The sequence below is a fragment of the Haliaeetus leucocephalus genome, unplaced genomic scaffold (genome assembly GCF_000737465.1).
Source record: "Haliaeetus leucocephalus isolate CR32 unplaced genomic scaffold, Haliaeetus_leucocephalus-4.0 Scaffold2, whole genome shotgun sequence".
In the NCBI taxonomy this organism is placed as follows: Eukaryota; Metazoa; Chordata; class Aves; order Accipitriformes; family Accipitridae; genus Haliaeetus; species Haliaeetus leucocephalus.
Window position 1 is genome coordinate 12,918,187 of NW_010972438.1, and position 21,548 is coordinate 12,939,734.

At 55.9% G+C, this 21,548-nt stretch overlaps 1 protein-coding gene across 2 annotated transcripts in view; it reads right to left on the reverse strand.

The window, feature by feature from the left end:
• Window positions 1-21,548, reverse strand: part of PLXNA1 (plexin A1) — a 105,481-nt gene that overhangs the window by 15,400 nt on the left and 68,533 nt on the right. For both annotated transcript variants that reach the window (XM_010571769.1, XM_010571760.1), the window contains exons 11-22: window positions 21,126-21,316; window positions 17,385-17,536; window positions 16,912-17,032; window positions 16,429-16,565; window positions 15,713-15,880; window positions 14,748-14,841; window positions 14,018-14,257; window positions 13,695-13,838; window positions 12,712-12,946; window positions 11,196-11,338; window positions 7,738-7,994; window positions 3,301-3,367 (exon numbers count right to left, since the gene is read on the reverse strand). In XM_010571769.1, the coding sequence (XP_010570071.1) occupies window positions 3,301-3,367; window positions 7,738-7,994; window positions 11,196-11,338; window positions 12,712-12,946; window positions 13,695-13,838; window positions 14,018-14,257; window positions 14,748-14,841; window positions 15,713-15,880; window positions 16,429-16,565; window positions 16,912-17,032; window positions 17,385-17,536; window positions 21,126-21,316 (1,949 nt within the window). The remainder of the gene's footprint in view (window positions 1-3,300; window positions 3,368-7,737; window positions 7,995-11,195; window positions 11,339-12,711; window positions 12,947-13,694; window positions 13,839-14,017; window positions 14,258-14,747; window positions 14,842-15,712; window positions 15,881-16,428; window positions 16,566-16,911; window positions 17,033-17,384; window positions 17,537-21,125; window positions 21,317-21,548) is intronic.

Consider the following 21,548-nt stretch of genomic DNA (forward strand, 5'->3'; position numbering starts at 1 on the left):
TCACCTCCGCTCCTTGGACACCGGCTGGGCTGATGGGGAATAAATCTCTTTTTGGATTCATGGTTTAGAGCTGGCCCTAAGGCCTCCCCGGGGGGATGGAGGCATCAGTGGTCGTGGTGACGGATACATCACTCCTCCAGCACCATGCAGGCTTTTGGGGGCTCCTGCATGCCCCAGGATCCTGGTGTCCTTCTGACCTGTCGGGCACACTAATGTCAACCAAAACAGCCCCTCTGCCCTGTCGCCCTGACTCTGTGCATCCTCCACCTTGCAGCCTGGCTTCCCCACCTGTTCCAAATGTGGGTCCTACCCTTAAAATCCAAAACCTCACTCCCAACCTCACTGTCCCCACTGGCTCTTGAGGACCGGGGCCGAGATGCTGATGTGCGTCACAGCTCACTGAGCCACAACAGATGAGGACAGTTTAGGGCTCATCCCTGACAGAGACCACCAAAATGAACAGGGACTGCAGAAACCGGTGCCGGGCAGTTGCCCCGAGATGAGCTCCATTGAGTGAGAAACACGAGGGGACTGCTGAGATGGGGCCGGTTGGCTCCGCGAGTTGATGGAGGGCAGCCTGCCTCCCAAATGCGGCCATGCCTACGCTGCCAGCCCCGATGCAGTTTGCTCACTGCTGGGAGCCTGAGCGAGGGGGGCTCTGGGGGGGCTCTCCATGCGAGGCGAGCTGGAGGAGGGTGGCTGCAAACACCCCCGTGCATGCACGCATCGGTACATTGGGAGCAGGCTGAGGCGAGCCAGCTAACACTCAAACTGTCTTATTGACTAGATCTAGCTCATCAGGCACCTAATATCGTGCATTTTTCAGCACTTGTCTCGATTTATCCCTCTCCCTTTCCCTGGGGTGTCTCATTAAGAGTCTGATAAATGCTACTACAGGGTCCCTGTGAAAGCGCCAGTCCTGGCTGGCTCCCCACGCTGCTGGCCCTGGGCAGGGGGGGCTGTCCTGTCCCTGTCTCTGTCCCTCGCCCCAGCATATCACGGCCACGCGATATGGCCCTGCTCGGGGCAGGTTTGCTGAGACCCGATCTGGCAGCTGGGCACAGGTCCGCCTGCCTCATTTACATGCACGATTACCGCGGTTTGGTGCAGTTTCCCTGCTGGCTGTCTACTGTGATACCTCTCCACCTACTCCACAGGTTTCTCCTGCCGGGAGACAGGCAGAAACAGCCCCGTGGCTCTCCTCTGGTGGGACCAACCCAGGAGGGGCCATGAGTGCATCCTCAAGTCTCTTCCAGTCTAACTCAAGTGACCCAAGCGATGGAGTTTCAACCACTTCCCCGGGGAGATGATCCCCAGCATAACAAATCTCACAGCCAGCGGATTTATCCAGGCACTCCACATTTGTTCCTCCTGTAATGGTGCATCTAGATCAGACTTTTCTCTCCTGCTGCTACCACCCAGAGACAGGAGGTGTTTGCCCCCACCAAAGCCATGGCGTAGCCAAGGACTTTATAAAAAGGCATTGCCCTGGTCCCATCCCCACATCTCTCTCTTCTGCTACTCCTTATTCTCAGACCTGCCCCGCACTGGTGATGCACCCACAAGCCTCTCCAAAGGGGGATGGGGCTGTACAAGGACAGATGCAGGACAGTGGTGGCACATGAGCAGATCCAAAGCAGCTTCTGAACAAGGTGAACATGCCCCTGAACAAGGTGTCACCTGCCCACATGGCCCAGCCCAGCCGGGGACAGGCCAAGGGCGTTAAGTCACACACATGAACGCAACGTCCCCAAACGCTGCTGTGGGCATTCAAAGGCTGTGCACTGTGCTTTGCTTGGCCAAAGCACAATCCCATCCACTTCAGGGAGCCCTGAAGGAGTCTATCCACAGCAAGAGCTACTCCTGCCTGTCCCATTGACCCCGCAGAGCCCAAAGAGCCATCTGCCAGTGTCCTACCTGATCCCACCAGGCACATCCTACCTGATCCCACTGGGCACTGCCAGTGCCGGGGTGGAGGGTGACCCCACTGAGCAAAGACCCGGCACAAAGAAGCGGCAGGAGGTTTGACATCTCCCCACAATCGGCACAACTCTTCTCCCCTCCCACCCCTGGAAAGCAATCTCCACCACACACTACAGCTAGATTTTTATAGATACAGGCTATCCCTCAACAGAGGCAAAAAGCCAAGTGCATGTAAGTGATATTATAAATCACCTCTCGTTGACGATCACTTGAGTTCTGCACAGACTCCTGCTCGCTCTCATCTCTCGGTTGGAAATGGTTCAAACCCTCTTTATCTTAATGAGGGATGAAATCCCACAAAAACGGCTGTGTGCCACCCAGCCTCCTGCACTGACACCAGGCAGGATCCCAAGAAACAGCTCTGTTGACTGACAAACCCACAGTGGGACCAGAGACACCATTCACCCGACCAGTGTCACGCCAAAGCAGCAGCAGGACCAACCCGGGGCTCCATGGGCTGGAGCTGCAGCTGTGTAACCTGTACAGCCGCTGGTGCAGCTCTAGCAGCTGGAAGCACCAGTGCTGACGGAATAAATGTTCTCTATATGGGTTGGATGAACCAGCAGTAAAAAGAGCCCTTACGCTTTGGCATCCTCTTCTGCTGCCCCGATGAAATTGGGAAAAAGGCAAATTCAAGTTAACGGGCTCTGCACCCTCGTGCACACGTGGTGGAGAGAGCTGTGTTCCCAGCTGCCAACAGGCCCCATGGGGCATCCATCCCCACCAGGACACTTTTTGGAGGGGAAGCAGCAGCAGAAGTGGAGATGCCTGGGGAAACAATTCCACTACCGTGGAGCCTCAGTGTCAAAGAGATGAAGGAAAAGCAGCGGCATTAAATGAAGAGTGCAGCACATCAAAATACAGCTCAAACAGGCAGAAATATGTCTACAGACAGTCATGTCTACAGAAGGACCAGCTCCTGGGGCTTCTTCCTCCCAAGTTACACAAGCAGAGGCAAGAAGGGAGGAATGTGGACCACTCCATAGGGATTCAAGACTCAGCTGAGTTGCTTCAGATTTATCCTTTCTCCAGGTACCGTTTTTAGGAAGTTCTCAAACCCACTACACATTAAGCAATCCTGGTCTGGATTTCATTTCTCAACCTCAGCTACTTCCCCAAAAGGAGACTCAGAATCACTAATCACATCTCAGAAACCCAGGATGGGAACAGAGGCCTGGGAAGCAATCTCTGCTCCGGAAGGGAGCGGGAGCGCTCAGGAGCACATCAGCCCAGGCTTTGGGTAAAACACTGCCCGTCCCAGCAAGGTGGGAACCACCTCCCTGACCACGCAGGGTTGCCATCCCTTCTCAAACTCACCTTCAGAAACTTGTACAGCAGAAACGTGAACCAATTCGTCAGCATCTTCTCTGCCACTGACTCCGTTCTGTAGGGAAGGCAGATAGCAAAGCCGTCAGCAGAGGATATTAAAGGTCTCTGATCTCGCTCATTGCCACCTCAGCCTTGGACTGTGGTTAAATTATTTTTGGCTTTAAAAGGTCACATGTGGAAAGGCAGGAGCCTCGAAGCAAAGGGGCACAAGCAGACAGCAAAAGCTCTAGTGGAAAGCCTGCCCATCCGCAAGGCTGAGCCACAGCAGCCCCCCAGGAGGGAGAAGCAAATTGGTCTCCAGCATATTTAGAGAACTGGAGAGAGCTGAGCACGACCTTGTCCCATGGGGAGTCTCACCCAGGGGACGACCAGCTTTCTGCTTCTCCCTGGTACCTTCTACTTCATTGAAGTTTGCTTCTTCCATCATGTCCCACTGGAACCGGGCAGCTCCCTCCACAGAAGGATTGTATGAGATACCTAAGTCAGGTAAAAATGTCACCAAACTTACCTCAAGCTCCCCAGTTAAAGCACAACCTGAAGGGAAAAGCTGAAGTTGCCAGGCAAAGTCAGATCCTGGCCCAAATTCCCACAACAGGAGCACCTCCTCTCACATCACCGTGTGCCTGATGTAGCTGGAAGCCCCTCTCCCCACCTGGGAGCTGCTGCTGACTTCTGCTCCTGCAATGCACTCAATACCGCTATTGCCCTGACCCAGGCCCACCACTACTGGGTGACATGGGACTTCTCTGCAACTCCCAAAGTAGCCCTTGATCTCTACAGCCTCAAAGCCCACAGTAAAGCAAGACAATCACCACTAATACTGGAGGGATAAAGAGTTTTCCCCAGCAGCCTGTGCAAGGTCTGCTCAGAAGAACTGCTGGAGGAGAGGACGCCTGGTTCTTGGCACTCAGCAGTGGTGACGGTGAAGACTCAGGAGGCCACACTCTGCACCCTCGCTTCTCTCTGTGCCCCTGCCCTTGGGCCTGGATCCGGGTGGCTCTCGGGCAGGGATGCAGAGCCCCGCAATGCAGAGAGGGCACCGGTCCACTGGCACGTGGCCTTGGTTAAAGCCACTGTTGGATTTAGGACTGGAGACTTTGATCCCAATATGGTTTTGGTCAAACTTATCCCCAGTACTAATTCAGCCAAAAACAAGGGGATTAAAGGAGAAAGGAGTAAGAGCAGTGGATGGAAGGTTGAGCTGTTTTCCAGGTACCTTCGGAGCACAGTGCAAAGACACTGTGCCAGGCTTGGGATTTAACCCTTCCCTGCCTGCATGGTGGAAATCCTGGGTCTCTGTGTGTCTCCCCGGAGTGGGGTGGTGATGTAGGAGTTTGCAATGAACAGTGCTGCAACCACCTGCTCCAAAAGGAGTTTACAAATGGAGCCGTGCCTCTCAGCTTTTAGAGATGCAGTTGAAGGAAGCAGCCAAAACTGCCTTGAGAAAACCTATATACTGCCCCTAGTTCCCTAAAGCCAAATCCAGAGGCCACCATGCTCCAAAGCAGCATGGCAGGGAAGGTCCAGGGGAGTTGCCTGTGTCTGTCTGGGACCATCACCGCACAGCATGTGCGCAAGAGGGAGAGTAGGATCCCACAGGATGGGTGTGAGACATGGTGGGTCCGAATAGGATGTGGGGACCTCAGGGTGGTGGTTCTGCAGCCAGGACATGCTGCACCAGCAGAGGAGAGGGATAGCCTGGCATGGAGGGAGCCGAGGGTAACACAGGACCCAGGTGAACCATGCAGCCCTACAAGGGCAGCTTAACGTGCCTGTCTCTGCACCACAGCCTGGTCTCACTGCCACAAGATTAAAATTCCCCTTAACACATCCACTTATTTTAAAGTGGCTTTCGCTTCCTTTAAAGTAAAAATGCCATCCAGCCCCTCGACCCTCTCTGGTTAGGCTTCTTCAGCTTATCCACCCATTAATCATCAGATCAGCCACTTGCAAACGCAGATGCTCCTGAAAGCACAAGCAATACTAATAACCTCAGGGACATGGCTGCATTCATGTTGCACCACAGGAACGGATACAAATGGGTTGACTCAAGAAACAAAACCCAGAAGGAACCTGAACCTCAGAGCCACCAGAAGGAGTTCCACTGCCCGACGGCAATGCAATGCCCAGCAGATGGGCCAGGAGCAGTTCCTGATGGCCAGATGGCTGGGGTAGGAAATTCACTCTCCCAGAGTTTATTCAAGCTGACTCAGGGTCGTATAGTCCCTTCCAAGGCTTGCTCTCATGCTAATGGGGCTTAGCCCTTTTTACCCTCCCTAGAATAGCACAGCCCTCCTTAAACCATTAGGGATGGTAATACCTGAGCCTGCAGGGGAGGGAAGCCTTCCTGCGCCTGCTGGGTTAAGATTAATGCATCAAGAGAAAAAAAAGGGAGAAGGAAAGGGACATGGGGAAGAAGCCAAGGGAGGGGTGGACTGAAGCTATTCAGCAGACATCCTCCCCGGCCCCAGACCAGGTCCTTTGCTGACAACCCTGTAACACTCGTCTGAAGTGCCACTACCCGAGCTCCTGTGGATGTTTGTCTTTATCCGAAATAGAGCCAGATGCCACAGCAATGGGGGGATTATCCAGTAACAAAATAATAAATAACAGCTCTCCCCAGTTAGATTACTGTTAATCCAGTTGCCCTGGGTGGTAAGCACACTCTCACGCCCAACAGCAGGGCTAATCAAAAGGATAGAGAAGCACAGCCCTCAGCACCACTCGGTCCACACCGTGGCTGCGGGAAGAACAAAGTCTCTTCATTGAATATCACTCAGGGAAGCACAAGCAAGGTACTGGCCAGGGGACTTCATCCCTGTCCTAAGCCTCCTGCAGCTCCACCTGCGATGGGCCCTCAAGCTCCGTGGCTCGGCACCGACAGTCCTCGGGCTGCCGGCTCTTGCCGCACTGGCGCAGGCTGGGTTCTGCCCCTGTGTCACTCCCACAGCTCAGCCATTGCAGCTGCTGGCCTCCCCGCACTGCCTTTTATTTATATTTTATTGATTTACTTCATTCCGGAGTTTTGCTCCAATGGCAGCGGCTTTATGATGCTCTGAGAGACCCAGGAGCTAGAAGTGCAGTTTAAATATTTCAGTGAAGCCTGGTGTTGTGGAGGGACAGCAAGAAGGGAAGAGCCTAAGGATGCACTCGGGGAACAGAGATGGGGTACAGGGGTCAGCACCTCCAAGACCCAGGTACCCCTCTCCCGGCCAGCCACAGGTCTGCACTGCACCCCCTCTCTGGCACATTGCTAATGAGGTGCTTTGAGAAATTAAGGGCACCCTTGAAATGTGATGAATGAAGCAGAGAAAGTAAGAAAGCAATGTGCCTAAAGAGACCGGCCGAGGGAAGGTAGCAGGGATGTAACTGGGACAAGCTCGCATCTGTGCCTTCTCCAGGCGTCTCCCCAGGGCCAGGCACACAAAACCCAACAGGGTTTGCCTGGTCTGGCCATGCCACAAACATTGGTTGATGTTTGAAAGATGCTCTGGTTTTCTTGAGCCTTTCTGCTGACTTGCAAGCCCCGTGGCTCTCAGCCGTCCCTGCATATCCACTGGAAGCTGGTGGCACGGGGCTGATGGAGACGGACATGGGGAGGCACGGTATGGCGTGCGAAGGGAGAAGATGGCTCAGAGGGCCTCAAGCTGGGCTGGTAGAGCTTATTAATTGTTTTTGTTCAGCACTTGGTGTATCTTTCAATATTCATCAGCCCGTGATGAAGGAGAGCTCAGAGCTATCGTTAAATATTGATGGGCCAGGCAGACTCACGGCAGGGCTTGGCAGGCTGCCTCCTGCTCACGCTCCCCCCCCAGCCCCGGCGAGACTCCCAGCTTGCGAAGATCCGCTTGGCTTTCCCAGGAAAACCCCCACGTGCCTGGAAAGGTGGGCAAGCCCCGAGGAAGCAGCAAGGAAGGGAGGAATCCTGCCTGCTGCCAGCCCATGGAGGCACCCATGCAGCAAGGCAGCCTCCAGGCAAGGCAAGAGCTGCCCCACGTGCTGAGAGGTGTGGGGGACCGCCTGGTCACCTGGAAAAGGGAAGGCGGGTGGAAGCATCGCTGCAGAGATACACAACAGCGCCTGACACCAGCATGCATCCTCCCTGCACCAGCCTACGCAGCCGGCAGCTGCCAAGCATCTTGCTCCCTCCTTCCCAGACAACATGAACCTGCATGGGCCAAACCAGAGCAAGAACATCCCATGGGCGACTCCTGAGTTGGCTGGGTCCAGGCGGTCCCACATCCCTCTCATACTTACACGCAGACAGGCAAGAAAACGCTTGACCACAGACCCAGTGCCGACACTGCCACAGCCAACACCAAAGCCATCACTGATGGCATCCCTAAAGGACACCAGCTTGTGTCCACATGCTCAGAAGAGACTGGGCACTGTCCCACAGCTCTGACCTCTTGGATGGACACTCACCTCCGCAAAAGCAGCTTGGGGTGGTTCTTACTCTCCAGGTTCTTCTCAATGAGGTCGGAGAGGAGCTGCTTCAGCACCCCCGTGGCGTACTCCATCTCGCCCTGCAGCGCTGTCATGATGAGGGAGGCCACGTTGCCACGGTCCCGCATGGAGAAGCTCCGCTGAGCCTCCAGAGTGCGGATGAAGGTCAGCAAGAAATGCTTCTTGTTCAGGAGCTGCCCAAAGAGGGTCAAGGACTTCTCCACATTTGCCTGGACCTGCAAGGATAGAGCAAAGCTGGGAGATGGGCTCGAGCGGGAGGGCAATGAGAAGGTGGTTGGGCTGCACAAGATCCTGAATTCACCCTCATCCCCCAAGAGGAAAGGATGAAAAAGGGTCAAAAAGCAGCTGGATTTGCTCTCTCCTTACTACCAAACTTCCTCTTTGGTGATCAGCCTGAGTTCCCTCCAGAAATATTATCTGGTTTGCAATATCTCAGCATAGGGTTAACACAGTCTCGGGTCATCAATGTATATATATACACACGCTTCCATACAGACTCTCTCACGCATGTGCAGGCACATACACGCACTTCCCTCTCAAAACCAAACTCTTTTTCTCTCCCAAACACACACACAAATTACCATTTTCAATTTCAGCTAACAAGCAGCTCAATTCCCACCCAAGACACCGCAACACACGCTTTGGGTATCGCACAGAAAGCAAATAAAGCCATAACCCTGAGCTCCGCTGGCAGCAAACCTGCCTGGTTTTGGGGGGCTGCATTTCAGACAGGGAAGCAAACAGCAGAAACTTGGGTATGCCCCGCTCCTGACCACAGCCTGAAATATTGCCTTTCCTCTTGAGACATTTGAAGGTGTATTTCTGGCCACACCTAGCTGTGTAGGACTCAGCAGGGACTAGGCTGAGATGCTTTCATTCCTGCGCTGCCGTCGTCAGCCCAGCTCTGGTCAGCCCTGACCACATTTCTTATCAGAAATGAACATTTCTACAACACAAACGTTTTCCCATTAGAAAAGATGGTTTCCTCTGAATAAAAGCCTTGCTGTGGTAAAACGTCAATTTTAATGATTTTTTTTCCCCCCCTTGTCTTCCTGATTGGGAGAATAAGTGAAAAATTTCATTTCATGTTGATATTTGGAGACAAAACAACACTTTTCATTTCAAAACACCAACTCAAAATGAAGAACAGGGTTTTGACACATCAAATCATTTCACTTCAATCAAAACTTTGGATCTGTGCTCTTCAGTTCAGCAAAACTCCTTGTGGCTGTAACTTCCTCCCCCCAAACGCTCTTTGCCACTGGACAAAAACCCCGTTTCCCACCCAGTCCTTGTCAGTTCTGCGATACAAGCCCCCAGGTGCCACTGTCACCCTCATCACCCAGGCGAGCGGGGACATCTGCCCCAGAGCATCCCAGAAGGGCGATGGGGGAGTGGCAAACCCTCTCTGCCCCTGTCTTCGGGGTACCTCTTGCAGGCACCACGCAAGCAAGCACGTGGCTCAATTTCCCTTAATGCAGGTCAGAGGATAACATCCTGCTAGGAATAGAAATGCTTTAAATTATGTTTTCCTGGAGTCCCTCCCTCCAGCCTACGTGGGGACCTTGATGCAATGATGCTGGTAACTCAGGCAGATGCCTGAGGTTCAGCAGCATCAGCTGCTCCCTATGGGGACACAAGATGCCAGTTGATTCCTCAGCATGCGAAGACCCGAGAGCCAGCTGGAGCACAGCAGCTGCGCTGGAGACCTACCAGACCCACCAGTAAAACTGGGGCAGAGGGAGACGTGCTGCATCCCCACTCCTGTGTGCTGCTGGTGCTTTTGCAGCCAGGCAAAGGAGACCATGGGACGAGAGACTTTCTCCCTTCAGTGGAGAAGGAGGATCTCTAATAAGATGAGAAATGGGTCCTGCCCAACAGTGACCATCCCACTGGAGCCTTGGCAGGGAGCACGGGAGGACATGAAACTCCCATCACAAGCAGCGTGGCAATGCCTGAGCCCCCCCATGCCTGTCGCCTCCCTGGGCCCCCATGTTTAACTTGCTGATCATTAGCAGAAATAAATGAACAATACTGAATTAAATATTTAATCAGACTTAAATTCGCACAAAGCAAAAAACCTCCCCCCCCAAAACCTAAAGAGAAAGGGAGCTGGTACCGACTGCCTGATGCTCACTGCGGATTAGCGTGTGCGTGAGCAAGTGCCGTTTCCTCCCGTCACTTGCAATAGCTAATGTTACACTCTGAGTAAAAAGACAAATAAAAGCAAACCTGATTAAATTATATGACGCTTACACAACTGTAGTTGCTTTATTTAATCTCTTTGGGGGATTTTTTTTTTTTTTTTTTTTTGCTCCTTTGCAACTTTAACCCCTTATTTCCCAGGCCAGGCTGAGCTGGCGTGCTCTCTGCAGTGGGATGTTTTGAATTAGGAGCTGGAAGCAGATGAACTCCCACCCAGCCTGCCATGGCCAAAGCAAAATTCCTCCTCCGATACCCTTTTTGATACCCTTTCCACCCCACTCTCTTCAGGGAAAATCCTTAAGAGCGAGAGCAGAGGTGAGAGGAGAGCCAGGCGTTTGCACAGACAGGAAGGGCTGTGCCCCAGGGAGGGCTACGTTCATGCCTGCTGCGGCTCTGAGCATCCGGAAACCCGAGCTGCAAGGGGAAATCCATGGAAACGGGGTCCCCGCCGCCCTCCAGAGCTGGGATTAGGGACCAGGGAAAGAGAGCAGGCAGAGGGCCAGGGCCCCGTGCTGTAGCCATGCTGGCGTACAACACCAGCACGTGCACTTGCAGTTGGTAAGAGCTTGTTGTGTTGTAATTAGTGACCGTGCATCTTGCACCAGGGCCAATTACTTCGCCTAAATACATTGTGAAGCCCACGTCGACATTAATTACCGTGCCGGGTCAGCAGCGAGGGGAAGCTAAGGTCAGCTCCCCTCCTTTCTCTAATCAAGAGTGGCCTCGGCAGCCCAGCAAACGAGAAGCCAATTGCTGTGCGATTGCACGCACTAAATTAAACAGACTTGGGGAGGCCGGGAGAGCAGAGGGAGTTGGTTTGGGGAGCAGGGAAAGGATGCCAAGGATGGGTTCTGCATGGGGAAACGGAGCCAAGCAAGCAGGCGATGTTGGACAAGCCTGCTAGAAACGAGCGGCCGGTCAGGCATCAAACAAACCCAATTGAATAAAGCAAGTGCTGTAGAAAATGACAGCAGCAATGATATTAATATAAATATTGATATTAATGTCAGAGAGCACAGTAACCATTCGGCAGCCATTCCACATTTGCGTCGGCTGCCACGCAGCGAGATGCTCTTTGCCGCACCGGGCCGGGCCAGCCTCTGACCAAGACACCTCTCCAGCCCTACGCTTGGGGCACGGGGACTCACGCAGGGGATTATGCAGAGGCACATCCCCATCGTGAAACACTACAGAGACAGACAGAACCACACCTCCATCTCCTTCAGCACTGGGTGGTCTTCTATCCCTGGGAAGAGAACCCGCATGGCGTAGGTACGGTAATCCAGAAAGGGGATGCCAGCCCCGTCCAGGTCGTTGGTCAGCTCGTTAATGTCAGTCTGCAGCTCAGCGAAGGCTGGGGTGGGAAAAGCAGAATTAAGCAACACGTTCCAGAGTCCCAGCATGCAGCATCAGCACCCAGCCTCCACCACACCCCCCAGCACCCCATGGGTGGGACCCCCAGGCGTAAATCCGCTCTGCATCCCTCCCCGTAGCAGGCTGTGATCGCTGTCCCCATCTCACAGATGGAGAAACTGAGCTGCGGAGGGTGGGGAAGACTTCCCCAGAATAATTCAAGTGGCAGATTTGGGAACAGGACAGCTGGGTACAGGGGGGCTCAAATCCCCCCTGCTTAGCACTCGCAGCCTCCCAGGGATGCTGCAGGCAGCAGGGAACAGCAAGGCTTGAACAAAGCCAGAGCTTCTGGGGGAAAACGTTAGCCTAAACCACAAGAATGTCCTCATTTCTTTTTGACCTAAATACTACTCGAAAGAAGAGCTTGAACACACCCACCCCAGCACCTCCCAATCCGAGCAGAGGCAGCGTCGACTCCCAGGGGAATGTGATGCTGGGGAGGGAGGGGGGGGGGGTCCTGAACCTTTAATTGCACCTACAGGGAAAAGCTGACGGGAGAGGAGTCCTGGAGATGCACCAGGGAAAGGGGTTGCGGGGGGGAGAAAACCCTCAGAAAAATCAAATTAACGGCACTTTAAAGGGAGCTGAAAGCCAGGCAGAGGACTGCAGGCTCGTCAGCCTGATGAGAAAAAAACAAACCGTCAGCTTGAAAGGCGTGCTATCTTATCTGTAACTAGTGGGACTAGAAAAGAGAAAAGGCAAGGAAGAGATTGTGCCTTTTAATTAAAAGCAGATCCTTTTATCTGCCAGCTGTGGAAGACAAGACACCATCCCCTCCACCAGCTCCCTCCCCTCTCCCTGTCACCAGTGCCATCCACAGGCATGTGTAGCGATGGGGATTTGGGGGAGCAAAGGGTTTTTCTTTCTTTCCCCTTTTTATTATCTTGTTTTCGGTGCCTACTCCATCTGCAGCACCCAGACTGGTTGTGGCTGTGGCTGGCAGGGTTGGGGCCTCGGGAGCCAGCTCAGGGGGATAATGGGCAATTAGGTTTTATCAGCAGGATCATACAAGGAATTCTGTCCAATTTCACAGCATCCGTCCGTCACATAATGAGAGACCGACTGTGTGCTCACAGGCAGCCCTCGCTACCCTCCTTGCTCTCTTTTCTCCTGTTTGGAGAAACGGAGGGGTATTTCTTAACTGGAAAAATCCCCAAATCCCACCCAAAATGAGTTTGCTTTCTCTGACAAAGCAGCTTTGCCCACTCCAATTCCCTCTCTGGAAGGCAGCAGGGAAAGGGTGGGAGCATGCTAAGCCTCGGGATGGTACAAGACCCTCCAAGACCCCCACGTTCACAGCACAGGGTCCCTCACCCTCTTTGCATTCCAGGGCCACCCTGGACTCCAGGTTGTCCATTTGCAGCTGGAGGCGTTTCAGGGTCCGGTCAGCATCCCGGGACTTGCGCTTGTAGGCGATGAGGACAATGATGATGATGAGGAGGAGCAGACCACCCCCACCGCCAATCCCGATGATGGCAGGCAGGGTGAGCAGGCTGTCCGAGTAGATCTGCAGCGTCCCTGGGGAGAACTCAAACCCTCCAGCCTTGATCTGCACCACGGTGGGAGAAAAAATGGACCTGGTGTCAGGGAGCATGTACCCAGGGCAGCCCTCCCCATCATGCCCACCGTGCTGGGAACTGGGGGATGACTCCCAGCCCGGGAGAGGAAGGATACAGAAAAACACAGGGATGGCAGGAGCTGGTCCGGAGCAGTACGGTGCGCTTTAATGGGATGCAGGACACACGCTGCCAACACGCGCGCAGAGCAGGCAGAGTTTGATGTCTCATTCAGACAACATTACAGTAACAGATGGGATGTGAAGCAAGTTCCCCCACGGGTGGGGAGCCTGGGGGGGCCGTGCTGGGTCCCTTTCAACCTGGCGGGGTCCTGAAGCACGAGCACCGCTCCGCTACAACCCCACAAACAAAGGAGCCTTCCTTACGGCGTGAGCCAGCACCGGAGGGAAGGGGTGGGAACTGCCCCCCGCCTTGGCACTGGCTGTGCCTTGGCACCCAGCAGGGGAGGGAGGTTGCTGGCAGGGCCAGCCGGGGCCACCCAGGGCACAGGAACGCCTGGCTGAGCGTGCCAGGGAGGGGACAAAGTATTTGGTCCTAGCAAATTAGGGAGAGCAATGCCCAGGGAACAGGAAGATAGCTCCTGGGGATGCTCCTGCACGTGCACTGGCTATCCGGTCCTCAGCTGAGGATGAGCACACAGCAGGGCCAGTGCCAGGATAAAGAATGAACCCCTGTGACACATGGGACATGAGAAGCAAAGGTACCGGTGTCAGCATTTACCGTGACTTTGTGCTGGCCGGTGAGGTTGGGGGACTCGCAGAGGAGCTGGGTCTCCGAGACGGTCAGGGTGCAGGGAGTGTCTCCGATCAGCACCGTGTAGTTCAGGCGGGAGTTACCAGCAGCTGGCGGGAGCAGGTTCCTGCCCTTTGAGGGAACAAGGAATGAGATTGTCAGTTCTCGTGCAATGGGGAATGCTTTAAAAAAAACAACATAAAGCAAGTTGTGCTCTCGCAGTGTAGGACTTAGCCCCAGGAGAGACAAAAAGCCACCTCCACAGAGGGACATGTCCCTATCCCTCTGCCCCCAGGGGCACACTGCCTTACCTTGAGGATGAGGGGAGAGCTGGGCTTCAGCTCCAGCATCCCCGTGGGGCTAAGCGGCTCGAAGACAGGGTCCGGATAGTAGACGAAGTTGGTGGTGTTGATGATTAACAGGGCCTGGACGTTATCCATGATGAAGCCGATCTCATCTGGGCGGTCACCGACCTCCGGAGGGCTCTGCACAGGGTTGTCGATGGAGGGCGCGTAGCAGACCATGGTGGTGTCATTGTAGACAGTGCAGTTCTGCAGGAGGCACGGACCGAGGTCAGACCCAGCTCCCGACAGGGAGGTCACTATCAGACCCCATAAGAATCTCCTGCAAGCAGTGGCTCTGGACAGGAGGTTTAGGCTTGGGATGTCCTGTCCTGTGCTGTTACATCAACAGGTGCCACATCCCGCCCTGGGGCAGAGAGACTCCTGTCTTCAATGGATGTGCGAGGGGTGGCAGGTGGGAGCTCGCTGGGGATGGGCTCTTCCTGTCACTATCCTGCAGACATCCCACAAACCTCCCACCAGTTTTGCACACACTCAGATCTCAGTCCTCTCCTGGCAGCATCTGGCCAGAGGCTTTGTAGGGAGATCAGTGCCTCTGTTTGGGTGGCAGCCCCTGGACCTCAGTCCTCCCATGTCATCACACCTGATGAGCAAGGGATGCGCTTTCTGCCCTGCGTTGCAGAGGGATGGCATCCCTCCTCCTTGTGCTCTGCCCCCAGCCCCAACCAGCACCACTTACGTTCTCTCTTTCAGAGCTGCAGTACTTGGCCCGGATCCTGGGCTCTTTGATGGTGGCCAGGTTGGTGCCGGTCACGGTCAGCAGCGTCCCACCGCTATGGAGACAATGGGTTAAGAAAGGCAGCTTGGCACAGGGTCCCCACTTCTGGGAGGGCAGCACCCATCCTCACCAGCCAGATGCCCATCTGCCCCAGCCTGGGTGAGCCACAATGCCCCCAGGACCTCGTATCCCATCCAAATGTCACCATGGCTGGCAGGATCCAGCATGTACCACTGCCAAATCATCTCAGCTGACCCAGGGGCCAACTAGAGATATAAAACCTGATAATTAACACTAACATCCCACCCTGTGTCTGGGTTTGGGGTCTGAAGGCAGCTCCCAAGCGAAAGGAGACCAGGTATCCGCAATGGAAAAGCATCCCAAGGAGGAGGTCCTTTCTGCTACCCCCTTCTCCACCACGCAGGCAGCGGGTCCAGGGCAGGCTGAGCCCTGCTGGGTTTTCTCCACGGCTTGGTGTTAAAAACCCTGCAGTCCTGGAAAGCTCGGCCATACCCCTGGGGAGCTCGCTCCTCATCAACACCCTGGGGAAGGTTTCCCTTGGCACTAGCTCTTAATGGATTCCTTCGCCTCCTCTCCAGCCAATTCAAACCTTTTAGAAAAATATGTAAACATTTCAAAAAATCCCCCGATGGGAAATATTTTAATTTTATTTGCCGCCGCCAAATGTCAAGCTGAAATTACGCAGATCCAAAGCACTCTTTGCTCTTGCCCCCTGCCAGGCTAAGCACTGCAGGCCAGGAGTTAGCAGGGCCTCGGTGCCAAGCCATTGCTCACACTCCTCTCACCACATCTCTGGAGCACGGCCCGGCGGCTATCACAGCAGTACTGAGACGTACCCATCAGGGAGCAGGGGGACCCATGCGGAAAACAGTCCCCCACACGTCCCAGAAGCTCCAACAATTCACCTGTTGATGCTCCACTCGGGATCGATCTTCTGGATGGTGGGGTCCTCCGTGTAGTTGTACTTCACCTCCGGGTTGCTCAGCTCTGCCCGGTTGATGTTGATGAGGATGGGAGAGCCGCCGGGGGTGTGACCAGGGGGGGTCCTGCACCGGATCTCGCGGGCGCTTCTCCTGGGGCAGAAACGCGCAACCCGTCAGTGCCCGGGCAGCGGGGAGGCGAGGGCGGCCGGAGGCGGCCGATGCTGCCCATGAGGCCCCTGCCTTTCTCCCCTTCTGAAACTGCCGGGGCGGGGGTGAAGAGAAAAAGGAGGAAAAAAAAGAAAATAAAACCAAGAACTGAAACAAAAGGCAGCCGGGAAAGGCTGAGCAGCTCCTGAGCGTTCCCATCGCGCGGCTGCTGCAAACAGCAGCGATTAGGGCTGATAACCAGTAATTACCGCAGGAAAATATTTAAAGAGCCGCTCCATTATCATCCCTAATCTAAAAATTATCCACTTCATGCCTCAGGGCTTTGTGCTTTTAGAGAAAAATCTGCTCTTCCTGCAGCCTCTGACACACAGAGGTTTTGGGGGGAGACGCCTCCGGCCGCCCATGGGGTTTGGCTCCCGGGATCCCTCCTGGCTCCCCAGCAGGGGCTCCTGGCTGCTGCTCTACCAGGGGGTCCCGCTGCCTCCGGAGGTGCCCGGTGCCCATCCTCCACCACCCTCTGTGCCCCTCACCACGAAAAAGCACAAGGCCGTCCTCCAATGGTCACAGAGACGTTGCTGCCGGCATTGAGGTGGCTGCCTTCGATGGCGATCCAGGTGCCGCCAGAGAGAGGACCCCGGGCTGGGACCACGCGGGAGAAAGTGGGAGTCTGCCAAAGGAAAAGAGTATCCCTGGTGTCAGACAGGCTGGGGACCGAAACCCGTGTCCCCAGGCAGCCCCGAGCAGGTGACAGGGCCACAGAGGAGAGGGACATGTGGGACAGTGGCAGGGCATGGTGCTAAGGGCTGGCAGTGCCAGCAGGACCGCGGGGAGGCAGAGCAGTGGCCGTCTTGGAGAAATTCAACCAGCGTGACCCAATGCCTGCCCAGAGCATCCCCACCTGCCCCCCGGGGAAATGACAGCCGATTTTCCGACTCGCCTGGAAAACCACCCAAAACTGCCCGGCATCACCTCCCTCCCATGGTGCCAGACTTGTCCCCGAGAACGGGACTTACCACGAAGGTGAAGCTCTTGGGGGACGTGGCCCTGTAGCTGGGTGAGCAGTCACGGATGCACACTTCTACCCGCGCCTCATGGACCTTGCTCGGGCTGGCATCTCCGATTTCACACACGATCCTAAGGGATGCGGGGAAGAAGCTCTCAGTGTCCCAGCACCGAGACGCTCCCTGTGCCTTGGTGGGAACCAGCTTCAGGAATGGACAGATCTGATACCAAGTAAAGGTCTCAGGTGCCAGCAGGTTCATGAGAAACCAAGGTGGTGGCTGTTGGCACTGCCAGCCCTGGGGGAGCTCCCCCAAAGCCTTTGGGCTCCTCCCAGAGCAACCACAACCATCAGGTACTTCTCTCCCAGTTCAGCCCAGTCACCTCCCTCTCTTCCGCAGCCATGGGCAGCATTTGAACACCAGCACCCCCGTCCCCAACCTAGCAAGGTGATCTGGAGCACGCCTACCCCTCACCAGGCACTTACTGCTCAGCGCTGATGTACTCGCTCTCGATGGGGATGCACATCACTTTGCCGACTCGAACGCCCCAGCGAACATCTTCAAACTTCAGGCCCAGGTTCTCACCGGTGATGGTCAGACGGGTCCCCCCTTGCCTGGGGCCGGTCTCAGGGGACAGCTAGGAGAGAGCACGGCCCGTCAGCCAAGGGAGAAGAGCCGCAGGGACACCTCGCTCAGGCAGGCTGCAGCCCGGGCAGCCGCAGGGTGTGTGTTACTCCCCTAAGAGCAGCGAGGAGCAGATGGGTGATGATAAATGCCAGCGCATCTGTAAGGAGCCCACAGAGTGGGAAAGACCTCCCGAATGACAGCCGCAGCCACAAATCCCCCCAGGAACAAGCCAGGAGATGCCAGATGTGTCCAAGCAGAGGGTTGGGATTTGGACACCCTGCTACAGACAGAGCTACCTCGCAGGTGACAAGGACATGGATGGGGAGGAGACAGGGCAGCGTCAGCCACAGCTCCAGCTGAGCCGATGAGGAAGCATGTGGATCTGCCTGGCTTTTGGCCAGGTCCCACATACCGAGGGATGAGGTGCCCATGTCCAAGATCTCCTCAAAGGACAAAGCATCTCTAACAGGTCCCTGCACGACAGGCGTGGGGGAAAAGTATTTCTCTCTGCTGGCAAACCCTGTGCTGAGGCCGGCTAGGAAGGGAGGGGACCTCACCCCGGTGCTGTGCCTCATTTACCAGGATGATGCCCAATAAAGTGAGCAGGTGTGGCCTGACAGACGGCGGTGGGATGAGGGATGAACGGAGGCGCGGGCCCACCGCTGCCTCCAACCAGGCAATTACAGGCAGTTTTACATCAGCGCCCGCCAGCCCCAGGGCCCAGCACCCACCTGCAGCACTAACTGGGATGAATGGCAGGGCTGTGCGCCCTGGCTGGGACCGGGTTGGGTCCCCGGTGATACTGAGACAGAGCAGGGGAAAAGGCAGCTGCAGGCAGCCCGTGAGGGAGAGAGTAATGTAGGCTGGGTCAGTCCAGGAGGATGGTGCATCCTGACCCAGGAAAAGGGACCATTTTGTTGCAGGTGCTTCCCTCCTCTGCTCACACTCCTGCGGCACTGGCAGAGATCCCCCTCTAGCACCGGGAGGCATCTCTGCCAACACTAAGCCCAGCGCCTGGACAGGCTCAAGCTACAGCCATGCTCACGCTGCGACCAAGCACGTGCGAGCTCTTTGCATTCCTGGCAAATCTCGGCGGCTCCAACCCTGGGGCCTGAGCCAGCTGGAGTCTCCTCCTCCTCCTCCTTTTCCTCCTCCTGGTGCAGGGCTCGCTCCTGCACATCACCCGCGCAGTGAGGAAAGGCGGGCGAGTGGAGGGTGGGAAACGTGCAGCAGCGGACATTGGCCATATCCCCAGCCCCTATGGACCACACGGAGCCAGGGGCTGTTTCTGCACAGCCCTGCCGCAGCCATCGCCTCTGGGGTTAACGGCCGTTCTCTGGATTCACACGGGGCTGATCACCTTCAGCACACACGAATGGGGGCAGTCGGTCCACCCTGCACACAGGCAGCCTGCGGGACTTGTCCCAGGACAGCGTCAGAGCTGGGACCAGTGCCTGGGACCCCAACTCCCGCCGAGGCAGCCACGACTCACAATTTACACGGCAACAAAACCCTCCAGGGCTGTGGGGAACTGCTGTTTGCCTAAACCCAGCTCAACCCCTGCCCAAGTCTGGGATCGGAGCTTGTTATGGCAGCTGCAGCCAGCATCACGTTCGGTCTTCCCCCTAAATCGAGTTCCGCTGGGGCAGCTGGCAAGAAGCAGCTGTTTGTTTGGTGTTTCTGAATGAGTGTTAAAAGCTGCTCCAGCATGTTCGATTCCTCCTCCTCTGCAGCAAAGCTGACAAGGGCCACACGTTCGGGGAGAAATGAGTCCGGGAATGAAATGACATTGTTGGCCACCCAGTGCAGGGAGGTCATGGCTAAACAAGGTGTGCGGGAGGAGGGAGCTGACGAGAAGAGCAGGGGCTGCTCGAGCCTCCCCTTTCCCCCCTCCACCTCCAAACCCCTGGCCCTGACAAACACAGCCACTTTTCTGCTAATTTGTTACACAGGGTCCTTTTACATCAACAAGCAAAGGGCTCTGGTGGGCACAAGCACTGGGCTCACGGTTCCCCATTCCCAGGGGAAGGGATATCGCTCTGAGGGTCACAGCCAGCACTGGGCAGGACCCCACAGAGGTTTGGAGGGGCCTCGTCCCCAACACCGAGCAACAGGTAAGTGATTCTTTGCTCCAAGGGTGAAGAATCATGGTCACCTCCCAGCCCAGTCCCACCACCCATGAAGACACCTGCACCCCAGTAGGCTGGGCAGGAAGGAGGCTCCAGGTTCTCCTGAAATCACTGTAGGAGACTCTTTTCCCGCACCACCCCATGCTGCCCTCTCTGCACCTGGCTGCTCTCTGGACCATTTCCAAGCCTGCCCACAGCCCGGGGTGTGGGACAGGGGTTGTGGGAAGCAGCAGGCAGGCTGCCGGAGGAGCACCACACCGATAGCTACACACATCCACACCGACCACCAGCTCCCAGAGCGCTAACACAGAGCAGCGCCAAGGTCAAGCCCACCTGCTAACAGATCTGTTTCTGCTGCACCTGCAATTACTGCAAAATTTCATCGTGATTCAGGGCAGAAGAGCTGCTACCAAGGCTGGAGACCACCAGGTGCTGGGAAGCTGCTGTGAGCAGTGTGTGCGCGGATGCCTGCAGCCCTAGCCATGCAAGCACAAGAGGACAGGGCACAGCCTACAGCAAGGCCACCCCAGGCACGACCCAACCACTTCAGTCTCCAGTCCCACCATCCCCAGCGGTCCAGCTTTGGAAGTTCAGCCTGAGCACGGTGGGAAGCCATCAGGGATGGGGAGCCCTGCAGCCCCCCACACAACAGCCGACCTCCTTGTGGGGATACAGGCTCTGGCGCTCGACCCCACTCCCCCAGGAATGGATCCCTTCTCCTGCCAGCACTCTGCCAGCCCCAGGCAACTCTTTCCACGCAGTACTTCTCACAGGCAGGGCTCTTTGCAGGCAGGGACATGCCCAGTGAGGGGGCAGCCCCTCTCCCCGCATGGCTGCCGCCCAGCACACTGCAGTAGTGGTACCCTGCAAGAGGCACGGGGAAAAGGCATGACTCTCATTTCCAGCTTCCATCAGATAAGACACTGAAACCCAAACAGATCAGATCCTGTGCTAAGACTCCAGTAATTAACACTGGCAAGGCCCGGCCAGCTGCAGCTAAACAGAAGGTATCCAGCAGAAATATCCACCAGTCCCAACTCGTGCACTTGGAGCCCAGCCTGACAGGCACGTGAACATCAATATACACAATCTTATTAAGCAAAGGTCATAAAAGCTGTCAGGGAAGGGGGATGATGATGAACTACTGGCCCCGGCGAGCATGGCAATACGAGGAGGAGCAACCTAGAGCCACAGCTTTCCCAGGATCCTCCAGTCACGTGCAGGAGTGGTAGGAATCTTGGAGACGGGCCAGAAAGCCCAGTGCACAGGGGTGGTGGACAGAGGATTTCAGCCTTGGAAATGAAAGTGGCGACAAGAGATGCTCAGTCCTAAACACGGAGTAGATCCAGCTGCTGTGAAGTGCCACCAGAGAGCCCCATCCCCACCCCCATCTCCGACCCCATCCCCATCTTCTATCTCCCATCCCAGTCCCCTGGCATCGGACATCACCGCCCATCCGTCCCCGTGTACCTTGGTGATCTTGGGGTCGGTGCAGCGGCTGTTGCCGCTGCTGGCATGCATCCAGCTGCTCTCGTAGGCCAGGCAGTGCTGCCGCAGTGAGCAGCGCCTTTCCGACACGCACCAGCCGCACTCGAAGCGTGGGTCGGCTTTGAGGCACAGACCGCAGCTCTCCCGCAGGGCTGAGCACTTGTACAGGTGGGCTGCAACGGCAGGAGGAGCGCAGGGGTCAGCACGGCTCCCCCAGCCCATGGGCACAGGGTTTTGGGGAGAAGGGCACCTGCTCTCGCCCCCTCCCACTGCGTGCATGCCAGCAGCTCCCGGGGGGACAAACCCCCATGGACAAGAGGCACCAGCACCCTGGACTCAACAGCAAGGCAGAGCTTTGGGCTTTCTCCCAAAGCTTCCTGGAGAAAAGCCTCTTGTTTAGACACC